Source organism: Cherax quadricarinatus, chromosome 76, assembly GCF_038502225.1.
Source record: "Cherax quadricarinatus isolate ZL_2023a chromosome 76, ASM3850222v1, whole genome shotgun sequence".
Taxonomy (NCBI): domain Eukaryota; kingdom Metazoa; phylum Arthropoda; class Malacostraca; order Decapoda; family Parastacidae; genus Cherax; species Cherax quadricarinatus.
In genome coordinates, this window is record NC_091367.1 from 16818901 (window position 1) to 16832012 (window position 13112).

The following is a 13112-nucleotide window of genomic DNA, read 5'->3' on the forward strand; positions in this document are numbered from 1 at the left end:
TGGATAATTTACAAGTCACACTAACACACGAAAGCCACACTAACACACGAAAGTCACACTAACACACGAAGGTCACACTAACACACTTTTGTGTATTAGTGTGAATTGCAAATGGTCCAGATCGGACCGAAACGTCATCAGTTCCTCTCTCATGTGCTGGTTATCTGGGTATTGTTCCAGTCATGGTATTGTACCTTTTATTTCTATTATCACAGATCTGTTATTGCAATATTCAGATCTATTTAGTAAATAGGAATAACTTCATAAGCATTTCGTAAATGCGTCATAACTAGTTGTGTCATGGGTATTCATGGCAATGATTTCGTGATAATTAGTGATGCGTCGCGTAGAACTACGTCACTGACAGTCAGTAGTGAAGTACAGGGATAAATCTGCTGATGTACCGATTTCATGTGATTAATTTCAATAATTTTCTGAGTGTTCTTGCAATCATTCAATTAATTTATATCTCCTTATTTTTTAACTGTGCTTGTGTACACACACACACACACACACACACACACACACACACACACACACACACACACACACACACACACACACACACACACACACAAGATACAATAAGATCGCAGTAAATAGGTGATATCACAATATGCAAAACAACCACTGTGAAAAAAATAATAAACTTCCGAGTTGACAGTGACGCCTTATAAGCCTTCAGCTGCTCGTATTTTTTGTAGATCCTTGATAATGTGAGAAATAACGAAAGCGCTTGGAAGTTCACTATCGTTTTCACAGTGGTTGTTTTACATACACATATGAACACACACATGTGCACGAAAACATCTCACTCTTGGAGTAGCGGTTTACAACAATATACTTACGTTGTACGTTGATAAATCACACACATGTGCAATAACTGTGTATTTTTTGTAGAAACGTTTCGCCAGACGTCGGCTTCATCAGTCTAATACAAAGAAGAATAGTGAAGATCAGAAGGTGTTTGAGGTAATCAGTCCCCCAGCCTGGAGTCAATGTAATCAGTCCATCAGTCTTAATAAGAATACAGCATAGGCACGAAGAATAGGCTTTAGTAGTGTAGACAGGTGAGGCAAAGCAGTCGTAGGCTGTTGATTACGTCGACTCCAGGCTGAGGGACTGACTACCTCAAACTCCTGATCTTCACCATTTTTCTTTGCAATGGACTGACGAAGCCACTGTGTGGCGAAACGTTTCTTCATTAAAGATACTCAAGTGTTGCACAAAAGAGACGAGCCACAACCTCTCCAGGGACAGAGGGTTTTTAGGGCCAGAAGGAAAAAAAGACCGGCAAGAAATGACAATAATCCTACACCACCTGAAAACACTTCTGGAGCAGAGGCACGGACATTGGCCTCTACCCCAGAACAACAGATATTAGAGCCAGCAAATAAACCCCCCTAAATTCCACCAATATGACATTTGTCTTTGCAAACATACAGGGTCTAAAGCCGTTAACAAACAACAAAATTCCTTACATCAAGGGACTGCTCATGGAGTCAAATGTAATGTCTGCAGCATTCACAGAGACCCACATATGGATCCCAGGTTATAACCTATTCCGATGCGACAGACTAAACAGGCAACAAAGGAGGGGAGGTTGGCCTGTATGTCACAGAGTCGCTCATTTGCACAGAACTACTAAACACCTCAAATGATGTAGTTGAAGTTTTGGCGGTAGAGATGGAAAACCAAAACCTTGTCATTGTGGTAGTATACAAGCCTTCAGATGGAACTTCCCAGCAATTCCAGGAGCAGCTTGAGAAAATTGACCACTGTCTGGAAAATCTCCCAACTTCTGCCCCAAACATCTTACTATTGGGAGATTTCAACCTGAGACGCCTAAAATGGAGGAGTATAGCAAACAATGTTTTAGCAGAGATCACCCCGGGAGGCAGCTCGGATGAAAATTCACACACACACGAACTATTAAATTTCTGCAACAAATTCACCTTAAACCCGCAAACAGTGGACCTACAAGACTAGAAAATACACTGAGCCTCATCTTCACTAACAATGATGATCAAATACATAACTGTATCAAAGACAATTCACTCGGATCACAACATAACAGAAGTACTGACAGGGCTCCGGACCAGCAAAATGTGAGCAGTCATGAAGGTCTCTTCACGAAATTCAATTTCAATAACAAAAACATACAATGGGATCAAGTAAACCATGTCCTAAATGAAACAAGCTGGGAAGATATTCTAAACAACACGGATCCGGACATTTGCCTTGAAAAAGTGAATTCTGTGGTTCTTGAGATATGCTCAAGGCACATTCCATTAAGAAAAAGAAAGAGAAGATGTAAACTAGAAAGAGAGAGACGTTCCCTATACAGACGAAGGCGAAGAGTCACAGAGCTGCTGAGTGGGGTCAATATATCTGAAATACGAGGGGAAGCACTAGTCAATGAAATTGCAAATATCAAACTTAAGCTGAAAAAATCTTATAGGAGACAAGAATCACAGGAAGAACTAAAAGCCATTAAGAAAGCTGAAAAACAAAAACAAAATACTTCTTCTCTTATACCAAATCTAAGAGAAAAACAACATCCAGTACTGGGCTCCTGCTTAGGCGAGATGGGACATACACAGCCAAGAAATGAGTGAGATACTATAGTCCCATTATGACTCAGTATTCAGCGATCCCCTGCCGACTCTAAGGATCGACAATCCAAATGAATTCTTTATCAACGAAACCCAAAATTTGGTCATCCCAAAACTCTTGGATATTATTCTAACCCCACAAGATTTTGAAGAGGCAATTAATGACATGCCCATGCACTCTGCCCCAAGCCCAGACTCGTGGAACTCCGTGTTCATCAAGAATTGCAAGAAGCCCCTATCACGTGCCTTCAGCATTTTATGGAGAGGGAGCATGGACACAGGGGTCATCCCACACACTCTAAAAAAAACAGACATAGCCCCACCTCACAAAGGTGGCAGAAAAGCAATTGCAAAGAACTACAGACCGATAGCACTAACATCCCATATCATAAAAATCTTTGAGGGGGTTCTAAGAAGCAAGATCGCCAACCACCTAGATACGCATCAGTTACACAACCCAGGCAACACGGGTTTAGAGCAGGTCGCTCCTGCCTGTCCCAGCTACTGGACCACTATGACAAGGTCCTGGATGCTGTAGTGTAGAGGATAAACAAAATACAGATGTAGTATACACAGACTTTTCAAAAGCTTTCGACAAGTGTGACCATGGTGTAATAGCACACAAAATGAGGGATAAAGAAATAACGGGAAGAGTTGGTAGATGGATCTACAACTTTCTGACAAATAGAACACAAAGAGTAATAGTAAACAGAGTAAAGTCTCAGGCAGCCATGGTAAAAAGCTCTGTTCCACAAGGCACAGTACACGCTCCCATTCTATTCCCCATCCTCATTTCTGACATAGAGATGTAAGTAAGCCATAGCTCCGTTTCTTTCTTTGCGGATGACACCCAGATCACCATGACAGTGACCTCCGTCGAAGACACTGCAATACTCCAAGCGGACATCAACCAAATCTTCGAATGGGCCACTCAAAACAATATGAAGTTCAACGAGGAGAAATTTCAACTACTCAGATATGGAAAACTTGAAGAAATTACAAATGTGTCAGGGTATACCACAAATTCTAACCAAACAATAAAGCGGAAAAGTAATGTGAAGGACCTGGAAATGATAATGTCAGAGGATCTCGCCTTCAAAGACCACAACAATGTATCTACCTCATCCGCTAGGAAAATGATAGGATGGATAATGGGAACCTTCAAAACTAGGGACGCCAAGCCCATGATGATTCTCTTCAAATCGCTTATGCTCTCTAGGCTGGAATACTGCTATACACTAACGGCCCCCTTCAAGGCTGGCGACATTGCAGACCTGGACAGTGTACAAAGAACTTTCAGGCACACGTAAGTGCGATAAGGCACCTAAACTATTGGGAACGGTTGAAGGTCCTTGATCTGTATTTCCTCGAACGCAGGCGAGATACATGATAATATACACTTGGAAGGTCCTGGAGGGATTGGTGCCAAACCTGCACACGAAGATCACTCCATATGTAAGCAAAAGATTCGGCAGGAGATGCAACATTCCCCCAATGAAAAGCAGGGGCGCCACGAGTACACTGAGAGACAACACAATAAGTGTCCGGGGCCCAAGACTGTTCAATTGCCTCCCAGCATGCATAAGGGGGATTACCAATAGATCTCTGGCAATCTTCAAGAAGGCACTGGACAGGCACCTAAAGTCAGTACCTGACCAACCGGGCTGTGGTTCGTACATCAGCTTGCGTGCGGCCAGCAGTAACAGCCTGGTTGATCAGACCCTGATCCACCATGAGGCCTGGTCTCATACCGGGCCGCGGGGGCGTTGACCCCCGAAACCCTCTCCAGGTAAACTACAGGTAAACATTTTGGTTCGTGGGTGATCACGATCAAAATACATGCATTTACCTCTTCTGATCGGCTTCAGTATTTATCGACTATTACACCTTACGACCAGGATAAAAACATTTAGTTTAGTTTGTCTGGCTGTAAATTTGTCAGTACAATAAATATTTTTTGGAGATTTTGGAATCGGTGTTTTTTTTTTTGTCTAACTGGAATATCTTAAAAAAAAAACACACAAAAACTTTTTTTTAGCAGGATTGTAGATAATCTTAAAACTAATATTGTTACAAAATGAAATGAAAAAAAAAAATATATTGGATACCTGCATTTCTCCAGTTACTGCCAACACCTGACGGGGGTTTAACATAATCAAGCAACGTTCCCACCATCCAGAGACCCTTGCTAATTACCTTATGTACACAAACGGAAGATAAACAGTGGAATGACCTCGACAACGGACCCAGGGTAAACTGATGTAACGGCACAAGTAACACCACCTGCAGCTCACAAGACTGCCATCTTCCCTGCCCCAGGGGAAGACGGCAGACCAGAGGCCTAGCTTCTCCCTACGAGTCCTGTGACGGCGGGAAATGGGGCTAGACCTAGGGACATTTGGTCCCAGAAGATGAGGAGGTACATGTACCTCCTCCCATAGCAGACATTGGTCTGAGATACTCCCAAGACAGGGAGTCAAGGCCAGGTCACCATCTGGAAAAGACCCGGACCGGGGGAGTACCGGCGAATCAAGAAGAAGGAAGCAATGCTTCACATGTGTTAAGATGCTTCAAAACAAATTCAGTTTTTAACCAGATTGCTAATTGCATAAGAAAATAATTAGGTTTTCCCTCGCCAGGAACCACTCACCGACACGTTACCCAAACATGCGGCAGAACACGGACACATGAACCGTTGATTGCCACACTTACCACACACCTGAGAATAACACAGACCAAAAATGACACAGCTGCAGAACAAGTTATTATTAAAGAAGAACGAAAAGGCACAATACCGTGACTGGAACAATACACAAATGGTCCAAGTCAGACCGAAACGTCGTCGTAAGCTCCTCTCTCCTATGTGCGGGTTATTTGTGTGTAAGTTGTTAATGTGACTACATTTCGTTGTACAGAGAGCGTAACGGTGTTCCAATAATAACTTCATCTACACCTGCCATTTCATAGTTACTATCGGCAGTTTGCTGTTGTATGTAGAACGAAGACCGCTGCACAAGTGGCATTATAAGAACAGCCGCACATTCACGCACATGTGAGTGAAAGTGTCTGAATCACTGCTTCCATCCGCATGTCGCAGTGCGTAGACCGCTGCATCTTCCCTAACATAATAATATAATAATTACCTTTATGTCTGCTAGTATACAAGTAACACTCACTGACTGACCTTACTCAACCTTACCCAACTCTCCAAGACCAACCTGAGCATCTATCACCACGACTGACCTGAGTATCTGTCACCACGACTGACCTGAGTATCTGTCACCACGACTGACCTGAGTATCTGTCACCACGACTGACCTGAGTATCTGTCACCACGACTGACCTGAGTATCTGTCACCACGACTGACCTGAGTATCTGTTACCACGACTGACCTGAGCATCTATCACCATATAACGAGCTTGTTTGGTATTCTGGTAGCGGGGAGTTAATGATACGTCTTCGGAGGCTTCTTCGTTTATTGTTAAGTCGTGGTGGGTACACAGGCTTGTGTGTTTGTGCCCATGGCCCGGGCAGGGCCATGCCACGAGAGAGAGCTGGGAGGCCTTGTGTCTTGCTGCTAGGCCGCTGTGTGAGTGAGGGTGAGGCAAGTCTGGGCAGGCTGGCGTGCCCACCGGGAGGCCTGGCTACAGAGGCCAGCACCTGAGTGGCGCGAAATATGAACTAAGCTGGCAGACAGCATGGGCTGTCTGTGCAGACAGTACAGGCTGTCTACATACGCTCGGCCACCTACCGCGCGTCGTCCCGACGCGACAATACTGGTAGTAAAAGAAACTCGGTCTCTCTCGTCTGAACAGGGCACAGAACACAAAATAAAAACATATATATACATATGGACATGGAAAAAAAACTTCCTACAGGGAGGGAAGAAAAAACATGTGGGGTGTGCTAAACATCGTGGTCATAGGCAGTGAGCATCGAAGTGCATCACTGCACACCTTCCTGCGTCTGGACAGATACTGCAACACAGGAGACATCACTGCGGCTGAGCTGTGACGTAACAGGTTACGGTCTCCTCTGGAACGGTGAAGCAGTCATTGTAGGAGTCGCTGCAGGTTTCACTCAACCTGGGGCACAACATGCTGGTGCCCTCGAGTGAGGCGTCGACAAAACTCGGCAACTGGGCAGGACTTCTAGCAAGCTACTCAGGAGGACACTTCTCGACTGGTACTGTCGCTGGGCTGTCACTGCTGGCGAGCGTGGAGCGAGTTGTGGAGCGAGTCGTGGCAGAGACGACTGGGCGAAACATCTGGGAGTCGCAACATCATACACCAGACTGCAGTGAGAGAGCTAGCAGTCAAAGTGACATCTTCTTTGCGCAGGCTGCTCACTGAAGCTTGTGACACGAGGCTGACACAGCGCCTGCCGACAGGCCTAACTGCGGCTTGGCGAGTCTCATCTCTCGACAGTTGGAGTTATAGCAGAGGTTAGTCTAAGCATCCCCAGACTTGTTTCTCTACATATAACTGCACTCTGACGGTCTGGAGGTGAAGTGAAACAAATCTCGATGGGAATCGTAGCAGGTACGATTCTGCAGAACATCACGAGCGACGAGCATAAAATCTTTCTGTACAAGAGGGCTCGGTCACTCAGAGCTGTCTTGACATCGGCTGTCAAACGTACTGGTCACACGGGTGACTTACAGTGCCTTGTCGAACAGCCAACATGGCCGACGTGGCAGGTTGTGTAGCGGGCTAGCTGCGGGATTTTCAAGGATAGCTCCTGATCAAAGAGGCTGACCAGGTCCCTACTTAACAGAACTCAGTGTGAATGCTTTGAGAAGATACCAGAGCAGCGAACGGACTTCACAGTGCATCATTTCAGCGTAAATAGTTGAAGTGTTGTGCAGAAGGTTTGGTGTTGTCGAGTCAGGACCAGTCAGCGCCTCCCCCCTCTCCGCTGGGGGGGAGGGGGAGGGCGTGTGTAGTAAACAGTGACCCTCTCATAACGCCTCGCCCCTGCCCGTCTCCCCCGCCTCACCCACCCAACTCCCAGCGCCACCCCATCTCTAGAGGGTACTTCTCCCCTAACCCACGATGTCAGCGATGGCACTGCAGGGAGTGCCGGGCTCACAGGAACTTCCACTACAGGGACAGCATCGTGGAGTTCGACTGCGAGGCAGCTGTCAGGTGTGCCACAGGCAGTGTGTACTCAGTTCCTCAAGCTTCAACATCCGTGCACACGAGGGCCTGGGATCTTCAGTCAACTTGGCGTCCACCAGGACGTTGCCATGTCCCTAGGACAGCTTTCCATCGGGCTGCTAACGGAGCCACTGGCTTCTTGGACCTCTTGGGGAGGGTCGATGGTGCTCGTGCAAGCAGCAGATCCCGGGGCAACTTGCTGCTGTTTGCAATGGCTGTCTGCCGAGGAGAGACAGGCACCTAGCAACATCTGTTGTTGGGGCAATGGATGAATTCCCTGCTATGTTTGTTAACTGCTCATTACTCTGTAATTTGTCTATGATTGTAATCATGTGATAACGTGTTTATCATTCATTACCTTTGAAACTTGTCATGATTTTGACCAGTTCTACCTGGAGCTCATTACCTTTGTAAATTCTCATGATTAATGTGTTTATGATTCATTACCTTTGCAATTATTCATGAGTGTGACCAGCTCTACCTGGAGCTCATTACCTTTGTAACTTGGTCATGATTATGACCAGATCTAGTTCATTACCTTTGTAACTTGCTCAGCTATCAAAACTTTGGAGTCCAGTCCCTGGACCAATTATGTACCTCTGTAATCTTTTGACTACCGCCCACAGGATGGGTATGGGGTGCATAATAAACATATTAAACTAAAACTAAACTAACGGGTGACTTAGCACAGTGGTGCTACTCAGGTCTGGCTCAGACCTCACTGGACACACGGAAACTTTACACACCCGCGGTACACTAACATGTGAGAACACTGATTGAGAGGAATTAATTAACACACGACATATATTTTCTGTCAATCTTCTCGACAATATTAAAATGATTACTAGAAACACTCGATGTGACATCATGTGATGTCAGGCGTGATGACGCAAGGTGACGTCAGCAGCACTGTGACGTCAGCAGACATCACGAGGTGACGTCAGGCAAACATCGTGACGTCATGAAGTCGGGCAGCATCGTGGGTGACGTCAATGTGATGCGGGCAGCAGACCACAGCATGTGGCCTTGGGACATCTGGTAACTCACGTAGCTCGTAGGTCTATGTGACATTGCCCACACCCACGTGGCGTCGTGATCCACGTGGTGTCGTGATCTACGTGGCATGCTGATCCATGTAGCTTCGAGTGGCCTCGTGCACTCGGATACACAGCTCTGGCAATGAATCACACGAAAAAAACCAGAAAACACAGCAGAGGGAGTGGGCGGTGGTGAGTGTATGGTAGTGTGGTGGCGAGGAGCGTGGGTGAGTGTATGGCAGGGGAGCATCTGGCGGTCTCTCCTCCTCCCACCCACAAACACAGGGAAACACACTGGACGCAGAAATCACCACAAGACTCACCTCTGGCTTGCTGAAACAGCTGTGCTGAGCTGAACAACAACAGCAGCAACATACATGTGACGCTGAACACGTGACTTGGGAAACAGCGTGGGACGCTGTAGCGTGGAGTCACAATTCTCGAAGAATTTCGGCAAATTTCGGCTAGATCCTGCTTGTACCTGTGTCTGGATGCTCAAACGTGCAGACACGACATCAGGATAACTCGTTGAGAGACGGATGCTTCTTGCATAGGATGATGAAGTGAAGATGGCTTCATCCCTCTTCCTTCCTCGCTTTGGGCAAACACACTGCTGCGACCACAGCTGCTACCATTTATAAAAAGGAATTGTTTGGTAGGCGCAGCAAGCGGGTGGTTAAAGGATATATCTTCGGAGGCTTCTTTCTTTATTGTTAAGTCGTGGTGGGTACACAGGCTTGTGTGTTTGTGCCCATGGCCCGGGCAGGGCCATCCCACGAGAGAGAGCTGGGAGGCCTTGTGTCTTGCTGCTTGGCCGCTGTGTGAGTGAGAGTGAGGCAAGTCTGGGCAGGCTGGCGTGCCCACCAGGAGGCCTGGCTACAGAGGCCAGCACCTGAGTGGCGCGAAATATGAACTAAGCTGGCAGACAGCATGGGCTGTCTGTGCAGACAGTACAGGCTGTCTACAACCACGACTGACCTGAGCATCTGTCACCACGACTGACCTGAGTATCTGTCACCACGACTGACCTGAGCATGTCACCACGACTGACTTGAGCATGTCACCACGACTGACTTGAGCATGTCACCACGACTGACCTGAGTATCTGTCACCACGACTGACCTGAGCATGCCACCACGACTGACCTGAGCATCTGTCATCACGACTGGCCTGAGCATCTGTCACCACGACTGACCTGAGTATCTGTCACCACGACTGACCTGAGCATCTGTCAGCACGACTGACCTGAGCATGTCACCACGACTGACCTGAGCATGTCACCACGACTGACCTGAGCATCTATCACCACGACTGACCTGAGCATCTATCACCACGACTGACCTGAGCATCTATCACCACGACTGACCTGAGCATCAATCACCAAGGCCAACCTGAGCATCTGTCACCACGACTGACCTGAGCATGTCACCACGACCAACCTGAGCATCTATCACCACGACCACCCTGAGCATCTATCACCACGACCAACCTGAGCATCTATCACCACGACTCACCTGAGCATCTATCACCACGACCGACCTGAGCATCTATCACCACGACCAACCTGAGCATCTATCACCACGACCAACCTGAGCATCTATCACCACGACCAACCTGAGCATCTATCACCACGACCAACCTGAGCATCTGTCACCACGACCAACCTGAGCATCTATCACCACGACTCACCTGAGCATCTATCACCACGACCACCCTGAGCATCTATCACCACGACCAACCTGAGCATCTATCACCACGACCACCCTGAGCATCTGTCACCACGACCAACCTGAGGATCTATCACCACGACCAACCTGAGCATCTATCACCACGACCAACCTGAGCATCTATCACCACGACCAACCTGAGCATCTATCACCACGACCAACCTGAGCATCTATCACTACGACCGACCTGAGCATCTATCACCACGACCGACCTGAGTGTTATGGGGCTACAGGACCCAACATGTATCTATGTATCTGTAACAATTACTCTGGAATACCTAATTATATTTAATTGATGGGAACACAGCACTAAATATCATAAGGGCAGATCACCCTTATGGCTGTAAGGCAGCTTAGTCAAGCCTGTTTTTCTTAATATAATAGGTTATACTATAGACACACACATGCAATTTAAATAAGTAGTTTATAAAGTTGTATTTCTTTTTGTAAAAATAAAATAAGGTGTAGTAGAGTTGTGGTAACTAGAGAATTGTGCTTGACAACAGTCTTTTGTTGTTTTGATGGGTGTGGGAGGAGCTTAGCTAGGCTCCTCCCTCTCTCTCACTCTCCTTGTTGGCCTCAAGCTGGTAGGACCTCTGGGTCCTTCTTTTTACTTTTGGGTATTATATGTGCCCCAGGGGTGAGTTTTATACCTTAAGTTGTGGCCACCATACCCAGGGTAACTAAAGTGTGTCAAAACACTGGTTAGTCCAAAGATTAGTCAAGAAGAAAGAAGGGCAAATTGTTGAGATGCACCATGTGGGCTGTTCCTAGGAGAGCAGCTAGGGAATGTGTTGACTTATTTTTTGTATATTGTATATTCTGTATATATCTACCTGAATATAAGTATCTATCTTTTGGTAATAGTAGTTTAAATAACCTGTGAAGAGGCCTTATGTAAAAAGTTACCCCACACTAGAACATGTAGTGAGAACCTTACTATCAAAGTATAAGGGGCAACAACATAACACTGAGCGTCTATCAGCACGACCGATCTGAGCATCTATCAAGCAGTTATCTCCACGAATGGCCTGACCAACTCGCATTTGGTTGCTGCGCTAAACGAGCAGTGTGTCTCCTTATTTCATAAGCCCAGCCCCTTCTACCTGAATGCACAGGAAAGGAGCTAGAGAGTTCGACATATATTGTAAATGCAGTTAAATGCCAATATTGAAGATCTGAAGGCAATCAAATCATTCACAAATCACGGAACGAGTTGGTTTTGAACCCATGGCGAGTGGGTCGTAAAATTCACGACTCACTCGCCATGATTTCTTTGCAATCTTGTCATTACGATTTCGTGAGTCAAGATCATTCTCAAGTGATCTTGGAGTGTTTACAAATCTAAACACTCCAAGGTTTTAATTATTCTTAATTACTGAAGCATATTCGAGATTCACGAAAACTTCCTCTGATTTTTTTTTATCTCAAATAACAAATGCAACATACGTCAGTAATTGGTAATTATATTGAAAAAAAATAAATTGATTTAGAGTAGCAGTTGACGACTGTAGGTATTCTCACCTGACTGATGGCCGGCATCAACCTCAGCAGCACTGGCAGCTCCGTTGTTGGTAGTAGTGGCAGCAGCACCGTCGCCGGAATTTCTCTGACTCTTGAGTAGGCCTATATTATGCTGGTTCTGACCTTTGGGTAGGCCTAAGTCGCGTTGGGCAGCCAGGCCTTTCAGGTCCAATAGCTGACGCACCTCCTCGTCCACTCCAACCTGACGGTGAAATAAATTCGTTGTGTTGGTATTTGTAATACGTCACAAATATCTGTATTTGTGATATATTATTTGTCAAGTGTTTGCGGTATAAATATGTGATAAAAATTTCAGCATATGTAGCACATTATGTGACAAGTTTTACAATCTGTGGTACATTATGTAACAAAAGGTTAAAATTATGCTACACAAGATTAACATGTGTGTGATATATTATGTGACAGCTGTTAATATATGGTGTGCTTATTGTATCACATGTTCGCTTTTGTCACACATCATGTGACAGAATTATTAATATGTGTAATACATAATGAGACATAGGATTATTTCGATACTTATATATCAAAAGTGCTAATATTTGATTTACATTATGTGACACAAGGACTCGCACAGAGATTTAATTAAATCTCAGTCATCTTTTTGTTACCCTGTTAATATAAGAACGCCTCTCTCTCTCTCTCTCTCTCTCTCTCTCTCTCTCTCTCTCTCTCTCTCTCTCTCTCTCTCTCTCTCCCTCTGTTAAAACAGGTATCTACAGCATCCAGGGTAATAACTATGGGGCAGATAAGGTAGAATTTAGATCAACTCTTGATCGAACATCAAAGATCAGTAAGTTATGGAAAATATAGTTTCGTCCTCTTCAAATACATAGAAAGGTTGAATTAATTAATCAAGACTCACGAAATCGTAAAGACACGAGGGGCGAGGATAGAACACGCGATCAGAGTCGTAAAACTCCAGACCCACATGCTAGCCACTGGACCAGCTAGCCACAATAAAATTCATCCAACTAGGTATATTTATACACCATAGGAAGTTTAACATAGGCACCACTGTGACCACAAAT

The 13112-nt window shown here is 45.6% G+C and overlaps 1 protein-coding gene across 1 annotated transcript in view; it reads right to left on the reverse strand.

Moving 5' to 3' along the window:
- The window catches only part of LOC128703717 (uncharacterized), a gene marked incomplete in the record, with an annotated part of 455126 nt that overhangs the window by 262281 nt on the left and 179733 nt on the right, over positions 1-13112 (reverse strand). Inside the window, 1 exon segment of the mRNA XM_070101333.1 lies at positions 12064-12265. Coding sequence (XP_069957434.1) covers positions 12064-12265 — 202 coding nt within the window.